Source organism: Crocodylus siamensis, chromosome 6 (genome assembly GCF_052110815.1).
Source record: "Crocodylus siamensis isolate JL-2025a chromosome 6, ASM5211081v1, whole genome shotgun sequence".
Classification (NCBI taxonomy): domain Eukaryota; kingdom Metazoa; phylum Chordata; order Crocodylia; family Crocodylidae; genus Crocodylus; species Crocodylus siamensis.
This window is the reverse complement of record NC_143400.1, coordinates 34,809,203-34,831,081: the sequence shown is the minus strand read 5'-3', so window position 1 is coordinate 34,831,081 and position 21,879 is coordinate 34,809,203. Positions and strand designations below refer to the sequence as shown.

Sequence of the window (21,879 nt, the reverse complement as noted above, 5' to 3'; positions counted from 1 at the left end):
CATGCTGTTCATACATGTGAAGGTTCACAAGGGGCCCCGGGGGCTCCAGTGAACAAGTGATGGTCAATAAACCAGCTCTGTCTGAAGAATACCTTCCCCCAGCACATCACTTAAACTTTTCTCCTGTTTCAAACTGGGACCACCAAACCACTCCAGACCCTTCTTGTCACCTGGAAAAATTTCAGGAGGCAGGAAACCAGGAAATCCACCCACACACATCTCCACTCATTGAAAGACTCTTTTCCAAACAGATCTGCTCCATCTCCGGGCTCTTATAAGTGCTCAAAGCTGGCCCAAAAGCAAGGGATAAGTGGCCACATCCCCTGTCCACAAAGGTTCAAGTCAGGCCAGATAACCTCCAGGCATGTCTTCACGAGTATGGATTTCCCCTTCCTCCTCCTTCCTATGCCTGCTTGCTACAGCAGCGGTCATCCTACATCCTACCCAGGGAACAGGGATGGTGCCAGTCTCAGATCCCTCGTGGCACTGGGAGCTTTGTCTTCCTCTGGGGAAATCTCAGCTTAATGGCCTAGGCAGGCTGCTGGGGGAGAGAACACATTGTGTGCGTCTATGAGACAAATGAGCGAATTACAACATCTCCAGCCTACTATATCAGTTCCTTATTACGTGAGGCTTGGAAGCAGCTGGGTCCAAAGGAGGGGTGGGAAATAAAAAAATAAAAAACCCTAAACTACAGCATCTTTGTACAAATGCCACTCCCAGGAGGAGGCTGCTGTTCTGAGCACCATCATGAGTGGAAGGTAAGAACTGAGAGCACCTTCCAGCCTCAGCTCCGTTTCTTCACTTCCTCTTCACCTGCTCCCCCTTGCAAGGGACTAGCATTTGGAGACGAAAAAGTCCAACTTACAAGCATTCAAAACAGGAAGCAGGACTGCAGCTGGGGCATGCATGCCAGTTTGTATGGCACAGCTGTGAAGCCTGCACCCGCCTGTAGCTGTTTAAGCGAGCTAAGTCACTCAGCTGCTCTGTGCATTGTCTTTTAGCCTCATCCTGCATTACTGATAAGCCCACATCAGTCCAACGCTCTGGAAATGTAGCACCAGGCTCTGTACTCAGTTACTCTGGTTTAAATGCCAAGTCAAGCCACCAAAGGGGATGCAAATATACGCCAGCTCGACCGAGACAAGGCTCTGGGGCTATCGATTTGAGACACACACAGAGGCAAAAAAAGCACGGTTCTGTTGCCAGCGGGTTGTGTGATCACTCGCCCAGTGCATGGCAGGTCTAGCCAAAGCCAAAAAGGGCCTTGTTGCTACTGATCCGAATCTTTAAACTAATTTGATTTAAAGCATTCTTATCCCAGACTTAAGCACACTCACACAGGGAGGTAATTGAGAATAAATCTCTGCACAGACAGGCCTCTCATGACGTCATCCACAGCTATAGGCAGAAACAGGTTAGCCAGATAATTAAGATGTCAAGGCATAAGGATGCAAGGGGTGCAGCTAAGATTTAAGGAGGTGGTAGACAGGCTGGAAGGGAAGGGAATGAGGAATGGGAGAAGGAGCCGCTAATTTTCATTTCCATGGAGCCCGGTAGCAGGTTTATTCACAGGAAAGGAAAAATAAAGCAGTGAAAGCATGTTTTGTTTTTATTACCTGAGAAAATTGAAGCGAGTCTGAATATATCAGAGAGACGAGAAGTGACTGGCTCGTAAGGCGAAGCTTCATAAAATTCTTCTCCTGGAGTGGAGGAAAGGAAAAAAAAAAAAAGATGGAAAACCTACAATGAATAAACACAATAGCCACCACTGCCATTGCTACGCTGCCAGCCCTTGCCCCCCAACCCCACAGCCACTCTAGGAAAGCTAATTATAAGACACTGGTATTTGCAAAGGCGTCTTATAGAGAATTAAGCATCCAAATCCCATTGACCTGTCAACCGTTTTGGGGGTCAGGAAACTTCCCCGTTTCAGTTTTTAAAAAAAATAAAAAGATTGATAAAGAAAAGCCAGCATGACTTTTGGCTTTGTCCTTTTATAGTTTAAATTTAATGAAGACTTCAAAATGCAACCTTCTGATTCACTCAAGACGAAAGGTCTCTGGGTTTGTTTGATTTACAGTCCCTGAAAACATGAGAGATTTCTCAATCCAATTCAAGAGGGGAAAAGGTTTGATAAGGCCAAATTTTTTCTGTAATGGAAAACTGTCTTCCGCCCAGCTGTAATTATAGTTCATTTTGGAAAAACAGGAATCTTTGCTGTTTCAATAGGAGAGCCAAGACCCTACCCAGGACTTACACAGCCATCCTATCATATCAGAGGTACTCCCAAATGTGACAGAATTTCCCACTGCAGCCCTGTTGTGCTGAGCCCTTGCTGCCCCCATTACAAAGATGAGAAATGAGGACACCGAGAATATTTTCTGAGCAAAGCTGAGCCAAGTCTGCTTGTGGTAGAGTAAGATGCCGAACCCAGATTCCTCTACCCTCAATGCAGCACCTTAATCAAAAATATGCGCGAGGAAGGACTTGAATGGGGTGGGAATACTGACATTTTACCTGTTCCCCTCTGCAGCCTGCTAACTCCATTTATAGTAGTTTCATAGTTTCTAGGGTCAGAAGGGACCTGAGCAGATCATCTAGTCCGAACCCCTGCCATGGCAGGAAAGAGCACTGGGGTCAGACGACCCCGGCAGGGTGTTCATCTAGCCTCCTCTTAAACACCCCCAGGGTAGGAGCCTGCACCACTTCTCTTGGAAGTTGGTTCCAGATCCTAGCCGCCCTGACTGTGAAGTCGCACCTCCTGATATCTAACCTAAACCCACCCTCTGCCAGCTTGTGACCGTTATTCCTGGTCACTCCTAGCAGTGCTCAGGGGAACAGGGACTCCCCCAATGCCTGCTGGTCCCCCCTGACTAGTTTATAACAGGCCACAAGATCCCCCTCAGCCTTCTCTTTTGGAGGCTGAACAGGTTCAGGTCCCGTCGCCTCTCCTCATAGGGTCTGCCCTGCTGTTCCCGATCATGCGAGTGGCCTCCTCTGGACCCTCTCCATGCTGTCCACATCCCTCCTGAAGTGCAGCACCCAGAACTGGACGCAGTACTCCAGCTGTGGCCTGACCAGTGCCGCATAGAGGGGGAGGATCACCTCCCTGGACCTGCTTGAGATGCATCTGTGGATGCACGACAAGGTGCGGTTGGCCTTCCTGACCGCGTCCCCACACTGCCGGCCCATGTTCATCCTAGAGCCAATGGTGACTCCAAGATCCTTTTCCGCCTCCGTGCTGACAAGAGGGGAGTTCCCCAACCTGTAGATATGGTGCTGGTTCTTCCTCCCGAGGTGCATCACCTTGCACTTGTCTGTGTTGAATCCCATCCTATTCACATCTGCCCACCCCTGTAACCTGTCTAGGACTGATTGTAGCCTGTTGTTTCCTTCCAGTGTGCGCACATCCCCCCCCAGTGAATTGGTGATCTGATCGTAAAAGGCCACCAGGTTGGTCTGACAGGACCTGCCACTGATGAACCCGTGCTGGTTGCCCCTCAGCATGCAGTCCCCTGCTGGCCCCTCCTGCATGTGTGCCAGCATAATTTTCTCGAACAGCTTGCCTAGGATTGAGGTAAGACTAACTGGCCTACAGTTTCCCGGGTCCTCCTTCCTGCCTTTTTTGAACATAGAAACCTTTATTAATTGTTCTCTACCCAAGCTTGGTGTAGTGCAGACGTTTGCAAGCCCAACTTCCAGCCCGCAGACCTGTCACTGACCACAACCTGAAAGCTGGCCCGACAAAGTCTCAAGAGCTTGAAGCCTGATGAAGGGGACTGCAAAAGCAAATGCAAGAAAGCTCCCAGTATGAGAGGCATCCCTTTAAGTCTTGAAGGAAAATGCTCATGGACTTCACATAGGTCAAAATTTGGCTAGAAAGGACTGGTGAGCTCACAAGTCTCCTTTAAAAAAAAAAAAAAAAAAGTCATGTCCCAACCAAATCAATGCATCGGTCCAGAACCATACATGGCCCTACTACCAGCACACATCCTCCACTCTCACCAGGAGCTTCAGACATGTCCAAATCCTTTGGCAGGCATCCTACATGCCGGCCCAAGCCCAGAGACTTGGGATTCGGGTGCCCCCGAGTTTTGTTTGCCCTCAGCCATAAGGCCCCAGCAGCAAACGAGGGAGGAGTCTCCCATTTCCAAGTAGGCATGAAGCCAAGATCTTCCCACCGGAAGTGAAAGTTAACTATACATTACCTCCATGGGTACTACTCCATGCCAGAACAGCGGTTTTCCCTGGGTGCGACTAGGAAAACTGCCTGGGTGGTCATGGCGTTTCCCCTGCCAGGTAAGCTCACAAGACTGGAGACCAAAAATCCCTAGACCTAGAGCAACTCTAAGAAATAACAAGGTTTGTTCCTTGAAACTGTCTCCATACTCCTCACACACTGACCTGCATGGTCTCTGTCTAAGGAGAGATCAGCGAAAGCATCATTAACGGCAGCACTTTCCGCTGGAAATAGGGGCTCGATAGAGGAAGTGGTCTCCTCAGCAAGGAGGAAAAAAAAATAAAAATCAATGTAAGGCCGCTTAAAGCCCCCAGTGAAGACTGACCAATAGCCTCATGCATCGATTTCCATTTCTTTCAACGCATGTCCGCCTCACCTCCACAGCGGGCAGGAGGAGCAGGGCACCTCCGCAGATAGCTCTTGCATAAAAGGCAACGCTGGCAGAAGCGGAAGTGTCTTATGGTGGTGATGGATGAGCTGGGGCTGCACGGGAGGTGTTAGGAGCAGCTGAACTGCCACACCACACATGGCCCCGTAAGCCAAAGAGGATGGTTGGTTTAACCACAAAGACCACACCGAGTCCCTGGAGGCAGAGGCTGACCCAGGTATGGCACGGCTCCAAGCTGGCCCTTTGCCCAGAGGGGGTTCTCCAGGACAGGAATATGCTATTAAACACATTAGCCATACCCCCCACCCCCACAACACAACAGCTGTGGCCAGGTCCTGCTCCATGCTACCCCCTACACCAGCATAGATCTGCTGGTGCACCAGGCTTTGGTGGCACAGCTACTAGTATAACTGGGAATAACCCGGTCCTGCTGGGCCCAATCTGGGAAATGCCTGGGGAATGCACTAGGACTCAGGGGGTGTGATGCCCATCCCTCACTTGGCCAGAGAGTCCCAGAGTAACACATGCTCACCTGACCCTCCACATCCAGCTCCCTGTCTCTAAGATTTCGGTAATTTCTCCTCTGTCTAACTCCTGAAGTAGGGACTTTCACAATGTGTGCGCACAGCACCTGGCACAGCTGGGCCCTGATCCCAGTGACAGCCTCAGCTTGCTGCTGTAATACAGATCAAAACCAAACTTTGCTGTGGTCAGTGGCTTACACCCAGAGCCTCCCCCACAGGGAATAATACCACCTGGTCCTTTGAAGTCAGTGTTGAATGCAGCCATCACTCAGGCCAGCATGAAGCAGGCTTCCTACGCAGCCACAGGCAATGCCCCTGCTTAGCGGATAAACAGGCCTCACGCTGGGGGGGCTCTGAACAAGCAGCAAGTTCACTAGAGGGGGAAGATGCTCAGGCAGAAAGAGGGTTAAGAGGCGTTAGAGAAGTTTCTAGCTTACTAATTCTAGCCTGTGCTCGCTCAGGATATTATTAGCTTGACAAAGGTAGTGTTTATTCCATAATTAAGAAATCACATGATACTTTGCCCTGGAAAACAGACTTATTAACAGGCAGGAAGTAATCAGGAATAGCCGAGGCCCAATCCACCCGCTCCTCTGTAGACATCTCTGAATGCATTTCATTACTGGAAATTGTTCCAGGGCATTGCAAGGCACGACAAGCTGCCAGGGACCAGGAACCAAGAGCACCCTCCCACCCTGCCGAAGCCAGAGCATGCAAGGGGCACATCGTGAGCAAAGCCTCATCTGGTTCCAACATCATTGTTAGTGTTGGCTGCCTGTTTGGGGGTCTCTGAAAAAACACGTTGGTGGGGTCTCAATCCACTTCCCCACAGCCACGAGCCTTCATTTGACTGGATAGAGAAGCCACCAGTGTTGGTCTTAATCTGGCTTGTGGCTAAACAGCAGCCCCCTGCATTGTGCTGTACACTAGGGTTAAGGTTAACAGATTTGAGGTCAATGATAGTACAAACAAACGCGAGGCCACGCAGTTCCCTTAGCACTGGTCCACGGTGACTCGGGCACCAGTCACAGCTTCTCGGATCTCCTATCTAACGTCCACTGTCCAGGAAGCAGCCTGTCCAAAGCTATCCAGGCGTAAAAAAGGGATTGAGCACAAAAATACTGGCCCCAGGTGCTGGCTGCTTCCACAGCAACTCCTCAGCTAACCCACCTCCTGACAAGGCATTGCTCCCATAATCAGGTACCCAGTAGCCAACACATAGCCCCAAATGCCTTTTGAGATGGGGCAGCGGCACCGTATTACGTGCCTATTTTTCCCTCCCTAGGCAGACCAAAGATCCTAGACAGCTTCTATCTGAAAAACTTGCTTGAGGCTTGCATATACAACTATAGTACAAAAAGCTCTTCATAATGATAATCCAGCCACTCCCCCCCCCTTATGAAACAGGGTAGTTATATAAACCTGGAAGGGAGTCAAAAAAAAAAAAAAAAAAGATGAAAAGAAATATGCATGGTCAGACTCTAAGCCTCTCACTTGAAGACAACACACTTGCTTTGCTTGGTTTACTAATGCCCCGATGACAAATAGCACCTTTATTAAAGTGTGTTTAGGAAACACTGTAACCTCCCAGCATATTGCTTTTCCAATTCAATAAATAATTAAATACCGGCTGAACCTTGCTGCTTGCTAGGTAAATTATCAAGTATTAAAGGGCATCAAACTTCTCCTAAGCAGGTTATGATACAATTAACCTCCAGGAAAGGCACCTGGGTTGAAGCAGCCTGGCTTAATGAAAGGACAGAGCCCCCCAGCTGCCAGGAGCACTCCGGCCTGGCTCACAAAGGTGGGAGGAGGACAGATAGCCAAAAGCCAACCTATTAACCAGAGGCATTGTGGGCAAATCCAGCAGTGGCCAGAGATGGGGACATGCAGACCTGTCACCTAGCCTGTGTGCTGGGTAAATACCGTACCACTGGATGTCTCTCAATGTCACAGACGGTGAGGGGACACTGGACGGTTGTGGGACAGGAAGCCTGTCTGTATAACGCGGTCTCCGACGCATGGTGGAGTTGTGTAGAGTGGCTTTGGGTGGTCCTACAGCAGGCCCTGCCGTCTCAGTCCAGGACTCAATCTTGCCGTCAGCCCACCAGCAAGATCTGAACCTCTGGGTGGGGTCACAGGAGTGGGAGTCAAGAGTCCTGGGTCCTATCCCTGTAATTTAGCTCTCTTTTTTGTGAGAAAGAGATGCACTGTCACTTCATGGGCCTGTGAGAACACCCCAGCAAAGGCAATGCCACTTCTGCTAGCACGGGAAGGTCAAAGCAAACCACCAGCTCTCCACAACGCTTACCTTGACCTGCTAACACACATTGAAGCTACAAACTGCCTCCTCATCTCTGGCCTTCTACCTCCCATTATGCAGCATAGATAAAAGGGCACGCAAAGAGAACAGGAAACCTAGGGAGGTGAACCTAGCAAAATTCAGGCCATCCCTTCCTCCTGAACACGTAAGTCTTCTTTCATTCATGTCCACCAAGTCTTTTGAAGCCCCTGAATGAAGGCTGCTAATGAGGGGCAAAGCCCAGTTAAGCACAGATCCCTGCCTCCAGGCTGGCTTTCCAGTCATCCATCTGACCCACATTTCCATGATGCATCGAGGGCTCATCTCTAGCAGCTAATGTGCCTTAATAGCCTGCCTCACCTTCACCAGCATTTTAATGTGGTTTAAAAAATACACCTTCCCCACAGCAGAGCACAAACAGATAGTCCAAGGAGTCACAGAGGCCAGCATTAGCAGACGCACTCAATACGCACAACGCGAGCTGCCCACAACACATCCAGGTCCACACCCACTCCGCTTTGGGCTCCACAGGCACGTCCCCATGCTCACAAAACCATAAGCATCAGGAAGCCTCAGGTTAGGGTGTGCAGCAAAGAAAAGCTAGAGCCTTGGGCTTGCACACCTATAGGGAGAGGAGCTGGAGGAGCAAGGTGGGGAGATCCACCTCACCCTTTGAAGAGAAGACAGTAGATAATCCTGTCATCAATAACTGAACAGCCCGGTGCTGGCAAAATCCAATTTCAATTACTAGCACTGCTCCTGCCTCTGATTTATGCCTTTGCCTGTCTGCAATTACAGCCACCCTGGTGCAGCTTGAAGAAGTATGCTAATGGGAGCAGCCAGCTCCAGGATCCCTCCAGGGCCATCCTACTGCGCTCACACCCCCAGCATGCTGCCCAGAGACAGGCCTGTGTTAAGGAGATGCCAGCCTGGTATCCAAGGTTGGGGCAGCTGACAAATGAGGACTCTTTATCCTACAAACAAAGCAATGACAGCCTGCAGCTCCATGCCCTGCCTGTCCCCTGGGATCCACATCCCCTCGCCCCCAGAGTCATCCAGCAGTCAACAAACCACTTCTGCCCCTCCACCATCAGGTTCTCAGCCCACTCCTCACTTGACTCCTCTTATTCCTATGGCAGTTGATCCACATAAAGGGATAAATAAGTCTGCCAACCTACTGAGGTCTCTGCACAGCTGAGCTGGTTTATTACCGGCCAGCAGTGCAGGTGCACGCTAATAGCCGAGGCAGCCCTTTGCACCTTTGCCCAAAAGATCTCAAAGCACCTTGCAGAGAAGGGTCATCATCATGGCCCATACCATGGAAGAACAGAGAGAAGTGGCCTGTTGCAAAGCAAACCGGAGGCAGGATCGGAAGCCACATCTGCTCTTCTAGGATGTCAGCACAGAGTCGTCCAGCTCAATTCAGGGCAGCTGTTACAGTCCAGGTGGGGAACAGAGCAGAAGTCATCTTGGGCTTGCTAACCACTAGCCCATGCTGCTTTCCAGAGCACAGGGACCAGGTGCATCTTTCCATGCCATTCCCCTACCCCTGGAGACCAAGCTGAGCTCTACTGCACACCGACAGACAGAAGTTAACACTGTATTGGAGAGAGATGATCCACAAGCCCAGCCTGAGTGACACCAACACCAGGACTAGATCGACAGCTTGTTTCACACAGGTGTGGGAGACGTGCAGTCGGAGTACAGAGAGCCTGGAGGCCAGCCCATCCGACCCCCTAACACAAATGGGAAAATACCTTGCTGCCTGCGAGATGTGCTCCCATCTCCACAACCTGCCTCGATGCCCTGATGTGCCTCCTCATTACAACCCAATCTCCTCCAGCACACGTTCTCCACAGGGTCACGGCTGCCCCATGTCTGCCTGGGACCCAGCCCCGCTTTGCAGGTCTAAGCAAGAGCCTCATCAGAGAATAGCCCAGCATCATGCTCACTTCACCCCCATTGACCCCTATTCCAACCCAGCCTGGTTTTCACAAGGATGCACCTTCCAGAATAACAATCAGCTGATTAACGTGGAGAGGCAGGCAGAGGCTGAGCTAACAGAGCTGCTTCCATGCGCAGGAGTGGGCTGCAGGGCTCCAGCCTCTGGGCCAAGCTGGGCGTATTGCATTTGTCCTCTGCTCTGGGATGGATAAGGGTCTTAATTGCACAACCAATGTGAGACATGCATGAGTTTGGAGAAAGGTAAGAGTCTGGGAACAGGGAAGATAGTCTAGAGAGAGACAAGAAGAGGGAGCATTTAGCAGAGAGGAGGAGATTTCAGTTCTTCCTGGAAATGAGAGTCACTGAAGCCTCACGCACATTGCTTAAGGACATCCTACTGACCCTGCTCTGTGCTTATAATGGGCCATCTGGCACAGACAAAGGCAGGAAAAGAGTTTAAAGAATGCCACCAACTCCCCCCAGGTCTGTCCTGCCCTGCTGGTCCAGCCCCAGGCTCCCCACCCTGCATTGCTGTGCATTCAAGATTGGCCTGCAGACTCCCTGGCCTGTCCAGCAATATACCACTTCCCAGCTCCGTAGCAAAGCACCCAGGTCTTTGCCGCCACGCTCCTCAGAGCAGAGGTAAGCAGCCCCCATATGGAGGCTCTTTTGCAGGGCCAGGCTGTGCAGCTCCCAACACACCCCATAACCCATGCCTGCTTCATCTGCTCACGGAAGCAGTGCACATTGCATAGGGCTCATGGCTGGGCCAAAACACACTGAATCCATCCCTCAGATAGCAAGGCAGAGCTGCCCCTTCAACTAGGGAGCCCAGAAGATTTGAATCATCTCACCTTCCCCTGGGCTAGTAAGTCAGAACAAGGGCTGTAGTGTGTAAGGACCGTGCCCTCCAAAGCACCAAACAGGCCTGGATCTATCCTACCCCACACCCTATCAATGAGGCATACCTTCACCTGCACATGCCACTCCATGGCTTATCCATCAGCTGGTCCAACCCCCCCCGCACCACAGACCCAAAAGATCAGAGCCGTAGCCCAAGGACACTCACCCTCCGTCAGCCCGAGGTGTATACTCCAGTAGATCTGAAGGCACTGCAGCTCCTTCTTCATGCCCCGCTTGCAGCGGCAGTCATAGAGCGGGCTCTCCTGCAACACCTCGAGTGCTGCCTGGCACTCCTTGTTGGCCAGCATGGTGTTCCTGTCCCGGCCAGCCAGGCACTGGCGCAGGGTGCGGTAACGGGAGCTGCAGCTCGACTCAGCAGCACACAACTCATTGGCCCGGACACAGTCCACTGGGGTATGCCAGCCATGAGGGTCGTGGCCAGCCAGGGAGGAAGGGCCAGCCAGGGAATGGAGGATCTCGTCTGGACAAGGGGGAGAAAAGAAAGGCCAAAGAGAGATGAGATGGTAGCCACGCTCCAGGAACAAGAGCCCCATTAAAGAGCTGCCTTACCATAGCACCAGGCATAGTGGCACAGAAATCCTCCCCCAGAACCGCAGCCCCAGCTGCTAGCCCAGCCCTGAACTTTCCACACACGCAGCTGTGCCAACACCACCCAGCTGTGTCATTAACCCAACCAACCCGCACCCATTTCCAACCAGCAGCCCTTGCACACAACCTGCCCTTTTGCACCCTCTGCTACTCCTATCTTGCAATCCAGCTAAGCCCCGGGCATGCGCTTCAGTCTTGCTCTGTGGCTCGGCTGCTGTTTCACATACAGGATTCTCCTGAACATACCTAGGTGAACGTAGTGGGCAGTACAGCCTCCTTCCCCCACCCGTGGCTGTCTTACCTCTCAAAGCATTTTACAACCCTCCCAAATCAATCCTAACAACCCCAAGCTTTCTGTGTTCCAGGTAGGGAAATTGAGGCAGCAAGCCATGAAGTAACTCAAGAAAACGTGTTGGAAATAGAGCAGAAAGGCCTCACTCCTGGGCATCTGCTCTAGCCATCAGGTCTCAGCTCTTCACACTCAAGCAACTGCCCAGAGACAGCAGTTACATTAAATAAGAAGCAGACAGCATAAGCAAGCTGGCCCAGGCAATACATCTGGGTTCAGGTCTTCAAGCAACTGGCACAAAAGGGTTAATTCTCCAGTTGGCCTCGACTTGGCTCTGCCAGGATGACAAGTCTTGCACTGGGCTTCAGACCAACCTCTGCCAGCCGAGCTGAAGGAACAACTCCATTAGCTGGCAACAAGAGAGAGGTGTTACCCTTTACAGAATCACACCCTGGATAAGGACATGACAGGCAAAGTCTTGGCACGAGACACTGGGGAACATGAGCATGTCCTCAGGATCTCTGATCAGCCAAGGAGAGCTTGTTTTCTGGTCTGCAATGTTTGTCACCAATTAGCTTTGGCAAAGCTCATAAAAGGTAGAGCGGCACAGGTAACTCCAGCCAGAGAAGGCCCCAGCTCACCAGCCTGTGGTTGCAGCCCTCTCTCAGCAAACAGCAGAGCAACTACCCCAACCCACAACAAGAGTCCCAACCCCAGCAGACTCTTCCAACCCACCTCCTACTTATAACAGTTTTACTCAGCCCCTCAGGGGGCAGAAACAAAAGCAGCTGCTTATGGGATCAAGCACAACATGGCTCAAAACTAGGGGCAGTAATCATGACAAATCACAATCTGGAGGGTAAAACAAGCCCTAATGACCTGGCAGCACCCAACATCAGGCATACTGAGTCCGGCATATGCCATGACAAGGGGATTCTCCTTTTGTTGCTGCCACCTGCAGAAGAAGGAAACCTTGCTAAATCTGGTTGTACTCCACATGCAGACTGCCCTGGCATCACAAGGAAGGCAGCTAACACAGCCTTCTCAGCAAGCAGCATATATGCCCAGAGATATACAGCAAAGCCCATAGGCGACTGATACCACCTTGGTCGGGGGGGCACATCCCCCCCCTGCGACCAGTCCCGCCAAGCTGGGGGTGGGGGGTGTCCCCTAGAGGCCGATCCCGCAACGGCCGATCACTGCAACCACTTCAAGGTGTGGCCGCTTGCAGGGGGGGCACCAGCACTCCCGCCTGCCCCCTCTGCTCATCACCTAAGTAGCGAGTGCAGTTAGTTGGGGGTACACTGGCGCTTTCAGGGGCTACATGTGCTTCCCCATGCACTCCCTACGCATCGCCACTGGCAAAGCCAAGGACAGCAAGCCTCATGTATCAGAGCCATCCCTGCGGACAAGTCCTGTTGGGTACCGCTGCCTGACATGAGCAGGGGTTCATCTTCACTAAGTAAAGGATGCAAAGCTTTGGTTTCCCAGCCTTGCTATGGGTCCTGGCAGACTTTAGTGGAGACTTCACTGCAGCCTGCTACACTCAGGGTGGCTGAGGACTTTCTTTATTTTACTCTGGATCCCAAAAGCCACCAGAGCTCCTGACCACCACCTGGAGAACCAGCCCCAGCAAAGAGGCTGCCTGATCTCCAGCTCCAAGGCAAAACTGTGAATTTCAGAGCAAGTCCACTGAACTTACTGTAGATTGGCAGCTCTGTAACCAGGGCTGGCATGAGACCTGACTTGCTGCATCATCTCAGCAGAGCAGAGATGGGGAGAGTAACACCAGCCAAAGGAAAAAAAAAAAAAAAACCTTGGAAAACAGCAGTTTCCAAAAGAAACAAGCAAAGAGGGAGGCAGCCTCAGCTGGGGACTCTGTGCTCACGGAAGATCCAGGCTTGGCTGCTTTCATCCGAAGAGATGAATAACCCGGTCCTGCTTGGGATTGGGCATCAGCATATCTTCCCCTCCCTGTAAGCTCCCCATTCAGCCCCTAGAAAGGAGTCGACGTCTGGGACTCGCCATCACCGGTGTTACCAGCGGATTCCACCTTCCCCGGGATCCCAGAGCAAGACAGGCAGGACACGTGGGGCCCGAGCCTCAGGTGTAAATCAAGAGTCATCGGAGATGGCAATAAAACAGCAGTCAACCGCCGAAGGAAACTCAGCATACAGAGCAGAACCAAGAACTTCACCATGTGATTCTTGCCCATGCTCGTCGGTTTAATTCATGAGTAGATCTGGGGTCAAAGGAGAACTCCCCTCTCCTGGATGGACACAGGGCCTTTTCTCACCCTAGGAAACACACATCAAGCATCCTCTATCAGGAGCAGGTCAGCACATCCCACCCTGCCAGGCATCCCTCCAGCTTCCCTACACTGCTCAGTCATGCCCTGTGCTTTCTCAGCCTCCTACCGTTCCAGCATGAGATTATTTCATGTCTCTTGCTCCGAGGTGGTTTGGAAACTTGTTCCAAAACCTAATCCTGGAGCTGAGAGCCGTCTCTGCCTAAATGAGAGCCAGATGAACGAAAAAGCGTGTGTACTTGTGTGCTGTTCTTTCCATCTCAATGAAAAACCTGCTGTACGTGATGTCGCCCTCTAGCAGCTGGTCCACAAAGAAGGTAAGAGGCTACTACTGCTGTCAGCTCTTGGAGCTGTACTCAAATGTTAGAGCAAGCATTGCACACAAAGCCTACCACAGCCAGGTTTGTGTTCAGAACAAAACACAGCCAGGAAACTCTGGGGAAGGTGGACGCTCGACCCATGCTCCCCTAGCTCTGCAGCTGCCGAACAACCATGCAGCAGCTTTATTACAAAAAAAAAAAAAAATAAGAATTACAGGGAATCCCACTGCTGTTCCACAACAAAAGCAAATGCAACTCGCCTGTTTCAATGAGCAAACTGAAGCTCCCAGCTGTTTTTATGGAGTGATTAAATTTGTGGGAACTTGGAAGGTAAGTAGATATGTAATTATCCAATAAGACAAGATTTCTGATGCAGCTTATTTGCGGCTCCAATAAAAACCAGTTAAGTCTTCATGCGAAACTCAAGCAGACAGCGCGGATAGAAATCAAAGAGTCAGCTACACGACTGAGAACCAGTAGGGCCATTCCTTCCAAACACATTCCCCTGCACCTTGTGCACACTGGATTCAAGATGAGCTATTCCCCTGCCACCAGCAGTCAGCAGTGGGCTGAAACATTGGGTGCTAGGAGGTCCCATCCCTTGCATGGATGACAGCACCCTCCCACGGTGGATTTCCCTCTGCCACATGCACATCATCCCTGATTGAGCCCCATCTAGAATTGTTCCTCCAGTCGGTTTGAAAGTGGGTCTCGCACTGAATGCCAGACTGCTAACCACATAGCCAAAGCACGGGGGGCCTGCAGAATGGCTTGGCAGGTCCTTAGGAAAGGCATCTCCACACAAGGTCCCTAGCACGCCGCTGGAAATATCCGCTGCACACATCAGGATAGCAGAGGAGGCTACAAGCAAGAAGTGAAGGGCATCAGCAATGCCCAGAGCGGGAACAAGGAAGGGCCAGGGGGGCAAAGCTCAGTGCTGAGCCATAAGCAGCGGTACTAAAATACAGCAAGCTGCTTGGTGGGGTGGGCTCAACTGTGCTGAGGACCCAGGGCTGAGCAGCAGGATAGCCTAGGCCCTGGACTGAGCTTTGGTGATATGCGGTCTGATTTGCATTGACTTCCTGATGCTGTTCTGGCAACATCAAAAGAGCAGGAAACAAGATGCAGATCAGATGCCCTGGTATGTGTAGCTGTAGCACTGCTTGCAAGCTCCATGCCAACGTGATCTACTGGAGGCATTGCAGACAATGGAAAAGAAAGGAGGCTGTGCTGCTGCAGCTATCCTTTGCTTTCCAGGCCTTGCCAGGAAAACCTAGAGCAGTCTTGAGGCTGCTCCTTTACCAGAAGCTGTACAGGACCCTGCCTCGCTTGGAAAACTGAAAGTACAACTGAAAGCAAATGCTTTGCTTTCCCCAAGCATAAAGACAGGAGGATTTGAGAAACAGGGAATGGGAGCATGGTGTCTAGAAGCTGAAAATCTGAGAAGGCACAGATCACTCTACAGCTACACAGATCCCTGAAGTCAATGGGACAGCAGGAAGGCAAATGCCTAAATTCAGCACTGCAAATCAGTATCTCATGGCCAAACAGCATCACACTCCCTCTGAGCCGAATGGAAGCTGCTTCCCAGGGGCCTTGTCCAGGAAGATGGCACTAAAGTCCAGCTAAAGAGGGCAAAGAAATCCAAAGGGAATGAAATACAAACCCTAGCCAAGGGCTACCAGCTCCTATGATCTTATCACACTGGCTCATCAGAAAGCCCCTACCAGAGTCTCAGTTTTATCAGGGGGAGGAGGAAGACTGAGCATAATTCTAACCTCAATGACTTTGGAGAAAAGCTTCAAAATTTGACCTGTAAAGGCTTGCAAAGAAGAAGGACTGCAGAACTAACGGGACATTGCATCTTCCCCTACTGCTGAGCGTGGCCATACCCACCTTCCCTTCCCTCTCCAAAGGCTCTCTTCCCTTGTCCGCACGTCAGACCAGAACCACAGACAATCTGTTTGCCTCACTTCTAACTAGGGACCTCATTTCATTTATACTGTTATATTCTTATAAATGGCTTTGAAACAGCTTCCCGCTGTATATCGAAGCCCACCCCATCCCATCACCTGGCACTAGATATTGTATAGGAGGAAGCTGAAGTCAGCTGTAACAAAAGAGAGAATAAACATGTCCAGACAGCACGTTGAGCTGCCTTCCAGCCCAGGCACTTACTAGGGACAGAGAGAGAGAGACCGCTGTTATGTGATGGATTGTGCGGCAGGTTCCTATGTCCCCTCTCCCATTGCTCCCAGAGCCCAAAGGCCGACTAGCTCCCAGCCTTCAAAGGCAAACGGCTGCTCTTGCATGCCACGGAAATGCTCGCCGCCTCCCTCGCACAGATATGAAAAACCCTGGGTACAAACAGACATGTCAGGCCGGCCGCAGCCTCCACGCGCAAATCCCGATGCATCCCCAACCGCGGGGCAACGCAGCCCGCGTACAGAAGTGAGACAGTGACACCTAGAGGCCTGCCCGGGCTGCATCCGGAGGCCCGACTGTCCTCCAGATGCAACAAGCAGCAAGCCTCAAGGAGCAAGGGGTCACTTTGGCATTTATTTTTAGCCTTTTAGGCAGCGTTCTCCGCCACAACCTATTCCCTCCCGAACCCCTGTGGCAAGCCAGGCGTTTAGACGGCTCTGTTCTCCTGACGACCTGCACATCCTAGTGGAGAGACTCTTTAATTCGACAGCTAGTCATTCCTGCCACCACCTCCTCCGTGCTGTGCTGGGAAGGATGGTGTCCTGGGTCAGGCATCAATGCCTTTCAGATGTGGACCCGGGGAAAGCAAGTTAATGAGCTATCACGCCATCTCTTTCAGCCTTGCAAAACATGAACAGGCACCATGATCCGTGGGGGTTCAAGGCAAGAACAGGGCAACGCCCCCAGGGTCAGAGAGGACTGGTAAAATCCAGGAGCAATGCAGCAGGGAGCTGCAGGTCAGCTGAAGTGTGTTTGCAGAAAAACGGTCCCTCGCTTGCCCTCCCATTGAAGAGGCATAGGCAGTCCTTCCTTCTCCACACTTCAGCCACTGCGTCACCTCCTAGGCCACAGATGAAATCTGGGCAGACACAACGGTGCACTCTTAATCCTCGTTGTCTGTCCAGGACACCCAGCCACAAATCACAACATGGTTGAGTTCTGGGAGGAAAATTTCCCCTTGACAAACTGGAAAGTCTTCTCAGATTCCCGGTGCCCTGGGTCCCACGGCCTGGAGGAGGGAAGCCGGAGCACTTCTCGGATGTCCCACGATCACCCCTCCACGTGGGCGTCTCTTCATCCCACAACCAAAGCCACTTACAAGCCAGGCGCTCACATATAGACAGCTAAATCGTTTGCCCTCAGAGCTACAGACTGCAGGCAGAGCTGGCAGGGAGGAATGGGAGCCAGTGTCTGCACGCTCCCGTCCTTCCAAGGACTAAACACAGGCTCCTCACCCCAGGAAGGAGGAAGGTTTGGTGTGCAGAGCAGAGACAAACTGTTTTTACATCTTCATGAAAAGGCTACAAGGGACAAGGGTGTCACACCTCAGGCACCAGACCCCAATGCAAACAATGCAGGCACTTCCCTCCAAGGGCTTTGATGCAACTGAACATCATGGACCCTTCCATTGCTTCCCCACACCATGCACTCTTTGTCCCTCTCCCACTTCTCTGCACATGCTCCTACCCATCCCAAGTGCAAATCCCTTGGGTTTACACCAGGGGTGATACTGGCATTAGACTCTGTGTGCAGTTAGACCTCACTGATATCCAGGCCTTGCCCCCGTCACCCCTGAGTGGGAAGGGGGAACCCACAACCCAGGCCTTCCCAACATGGCTCCACAGCACGGTCCGTCACGTTTCCTCAGGCCTTCCAGCCTCACTCGGTTCCCTCCAGCTCCTCCGCTCCGATCAGGACACCAAGAGCTTGCACCGATGGAGGGAATCCCTGGCAGACCCAGCACAGAAAGGCTTTGTACGTGGGTGCGCTGCTGCGACGATCCCAGCACGGACACTGGCACCTACTCATGGCAGCAAGAGGGAGCATGGCAGCAATCTGCTAACAGTGACGAGAGGAGCAGTCCCCGACATGCCCGGCGGTCCTAGCTCTGGAAGCAGGGTGACACACGCTAGCATTTGGCCTAGAACCGGTGCAGCTGGAGGCACCACCTAACGTAGCTCCTTGGCGGTCTGTTGGACCCCGTGAGTCACCATCCAAGAGCCCAGTCCTGCAAATTATCAAATGCCCCAAGCTGCTGCTGAGTGAGGTGCTCAGCACCTGGCAGGATCAGGACCTGCACGGGCAAGACCCCAGCTCCCGCTTCTCAGCTCTCCTGCAGGTGGGGGCCTAAGCCCAGAGCACCCAGCAGTTTGAGAAGCTAGAGACAGGAGGAAGCAGCCCGGAGGGAAGGGTAGTAGCAAGCAGGTGCCGCTCTGCATGCCAGGAAAAGAAGGGGACCTCCCCAGGCTTTTAGCAGAGGGCTGGAAGCGGTTTCCCTGTGCATCCCCTTGCCCCCCCCCCCGCCATAGTCTCTCTCATTAGAATATGCCCTTGGCCATCCCAGGGGTGCATCCTCATGCCCCTCCAGATCACTCAGATCCAAGACAGCGTCACACCTCCTTCCCTGCACTCTTCCCCCAGCCCCAGCACAGGCACTGCCAGCTCAACCCATCGCACCAGCGAAGGAGAAGGATCCTTCCCCTGTATCTACACATGCCGAGCGCTGACCCACCAAGCCCCTTTTCCAACCCCAGCCCATCCCTAGTGCTGTGCGATGGTGCCTTTCTCCCCGCAGATAAAGGCAACTGCAAGGCTGTTCGGAGCTCCCAGGAGGTAGGGATGGGGGGGAGCCTGGATCAGGGGCTGGTGTTAATCTCCCCCCTACCCCAGAAGCAGCAGCCTCACACATGCACCCAAAACCCCTAGCAATAAAACATCTGCAGAGAAAGTCAGTCACATCCTCAGCAGCCTCTGGATGTCAGAGCACAGCGAGGATTTGCAACAGAGGCACCAGGCTCGGACAAGCAGCTGCACACAATCCAGCAGGCTAAAGGCTTCGTCCGAATCTCCCCGCAGCCTCCTTGATTGTTATTAAGTCACGGTGCCTTTTTTAATCAGGCCCGTGCATCTAATCTTATTGGTTGCACCAGAGACCTTTGGATGGGGGCTGTTTAATAGCTAGTCATTTGTTACCACCACTTCACTCAATTCAATGCTCGTGCAGCTTCAGAGCCTCTCAAGTGCAGCGGTAATAGCTGTGCCCCCAAAAACAATGGCTCAGTTTCTCCTTAGGGTCAGCTTCTCAAGGCCTGGCCTGGCCAGGCTTTCTGGGACTCAGCCCACCACAAGGCAGTGAACCCACAGGTCTGATTCACACCTGCCACACTTGCAATGTGCCCAGTGAGCCCTAAAATCCCGGGCAGCACGCGTGAGGCTCGCCTATGCTGAATCTGCTACGACTCGGATGAAATCCTGGCCGGTTCCCCTCCCCCACAGAAACCAGCAGTCATTAAAATAACGATCCAAGGGAACCAGCTTCCCCATCGTGGGTGACAGACAGCCGCTGGGGTCACTGGTATCGCAGGCTGCTGTACCCCCCCCATGCAAAGATGCAAGACACAAGAGGGAACAGGAGTGCTGCCCTGTCCCCTAACTCTCCGTGCAAAGCTTTCCAACAAGCACGACGTGCATGAAGACCGGGGGGCAAGCTACAAAGCGCCTCAGTCGTTCGGCAGCTGGGCTATTCCCCCTCCGGGTCCCCTCACCCATCCCCACCGAGTGCTTCAATGCCGCCCAACCCGCCGGCTACTCTCTGCCATCATCCCTCTGCCCCCGCGTCTGTACAGCCGGGACCCCCAGGTGCAGTCCAGCAAGGAGGTTTCAGGGTCAGGTGTGCCCGAGAGGCACTTTGCTGGATAAGCACTGATTGTAAAGCCCTTCTCACACACACACACACACACACACACACACACACACACACACACACCCCCCTGAAGTCCCCCTAAGCCAAAGGAGGAAATATGCCCCAGCCGCCACGTCGCTCCCGCTGCCCAGCCACAAACCCGCCCTCCAGAGCCCCGCTCGGGGGCACACGGAGCCGGGCAGGGCCCGAGGAGCCCAGCCCGTGTGCACGCCGCCGTCCCCGCGCACCCTGAGGTCTTCGCGGGCCGCCGCTCGCCCAACTTCCCGGCGGGGCGCCGGCACTCACCGAGGCAGAGGAGGACGCGGAGCGCGTTGGCCAGGATCATGGCAGGACATCCAGCGGGGCCCCCAGGCGCGCGGAAAGCAGCGGGAGCCCCCCGGATCCCGGCGGGGGGAGCCCCGCAGCGCCCGGCCCCGCGCTTCAGCTCGTGCCGCCGGGCACGGCCATGCCCGCATCCCCCGGCGGGCGCTCGCTCGCCGCAGCTCTCGCCTCGCAGCCCGCACTGCCCCGCGCCCCGCCCGCCGCCGCCGCCGCCGCCGCGTCTCGCCCACCCTCGCGGCCTCCGCAGCCAGCCGGGGCGGGGCGCGCACACTCGCACCCTCACACACACACACAAGCACACCCTCTGACGCACGCGAGCACACCCTCCGACCCGCCCGAGCACACCCTCCGACGCTCGTGCATGTTCACCCTCGCACGCACTCACATACCCTCACACGTGTGCGCACGCAGACGCCCCGTGCAGCTCCCAAGCCCCCGGTGCTGCCCGCGTGGCCCCGCAGGAGAGCAGCCGGCCGTGCCCCTCCGGGCCCCCGGGTCTCCGGCAGCTGGGGGCGGGGGTGCCCTCCACAAGCAGACACCTGCCTGGAAGAAGAGCCTGGCTCACCGTGGCGCAGCCAGCACAGGCCAGGGAGGCAAAGGCAGGACCTGCTACCAGTGATGTCTCCGAGGAGCCGGGACGAAGGGAGCAGCGCTGCTGGGCAGGGGCTAGGCTGGAAGTCCGGGCACTGTTGTGCTCAGAGCGACCAGGACGCCAGGCAGGCACTGGGCTGCGCAGAGCCCGCGCCCCTTTTACACCCTGTGCCCTGCTGTGCTGCGCCATGGTGTACACGGGCCCAGAGCACGCAGAGAGGCACCCTGACCTTGTCACCGTGCAACCTCAACAGTCCCACAAGGGCCAGGGCTCGGAGCACATCTGCTTCCGCAGCAAACAAGCATCCTTAGATGCTTTAACCGCTCATTCGCGGTACAGAAAATAGCGGGGGGGGGGGGGGGGGAATCATAAGCGAAAATGTCAAAAGTTAAGCGAACCTTTCAGTTCAGCATCCCCTTTTGTTTCCCGTCACTTTAGATAAAAAGTGGAAACCAAAAAAGCCCCCTTTCATAGGAAGCGGAAACAAAAAATCCGGTTGGACAATCTTTGAGATGGCATCAAAAGCCGTATTCACAGCGCTGGGAAGAGAGAGGCAGCGGAGAGGGGCTGGAGCTGTTGTCATTGCTCATGTTGTGGGAGTCTGATCCTGCTGCCTCGAAGACAAAGCGAGGCAAACCTACACATGCCAAAGGGGAGAGGAGAGAGCAGTTGAGAGAGAAATTACAGCTTCTGCTCCTGGCCACTAGAGAAAGGCAGGCACAGCACACAATCTTATCAGCTGCTCCAAGGCCTGCCCAAATTGTCCCGGCACCGGGCTCCTGAAGACGCTGCTTTTAGCTGCCCTTTTGAACACAAATTCAGAGTGTGTGGTGCAAGAAAAGGCAATCTTGGCCAAGCCAGACCCCTCTTTTTAAGGAGGAGGCAAGAGAGAGAGAGAGAGAGAGATAAAGAGGAGAAATAAAGCAGGGAAGGAAAACAACATGGGGGCGGTGAGAGCCCAAGGGCAATTCTCCTACCCCAGGGGATGGTCAGGATTTAGCTGAAGACAGCAGAGACGGGGGTGGCCACTGGGCCCCTCTCTCCAGCTTGGTTTGGCCAGGACGGCAACGCTCACACCTTTTCATGCAGCAATACTTGCTGTCGTATTAAGGCCCCCCACAAAGTCCTGATGGCAGAATAGCCCACATTACATCTCATTATATCATCCACAAACTAGGCTTCGTTTGTAACCCATTGCCTTCGCGGCCATACACTTCCCTTCCTCATT

The 21,879-nt window shown here is 53.3% G+C and overlaps 1 protein-coding gene across 1 annotated transcript in view; it reads right to left on the bottom strand.

The window, feature by feature from the left end:
* Positions 1-20,358, bottom strand: part of GFRA2 (GDNF family receptor alpha 2) — a 64,479-nt gene extending 44,121 nt beyond the window's left edge. Inside the window, exons 1-3 of the mRNA XM_090053684.1 lie at positions 20,024-20,358; positions 10,471-10,785; positions 1,620-1,703 (exon numbers count right to left, since the gene is read on the bottom strand). Of these exons, the coding sequence (XP_089909810.1) occupies positions 1,620-1,703; positions 10,471-10,785; positions 20,024-20,063 (439 nt within the window). The 5' untranslated portion in view covers positions 20,064-20,358. The remainder of the gene's footprint in view (positions 1-1,619; positions 1,704-10,470; positions 10,786-20,023) is intronic.
* Between the last annotated feature and the right edge of the window lie 1,521 nt (positions 20,359-21,879).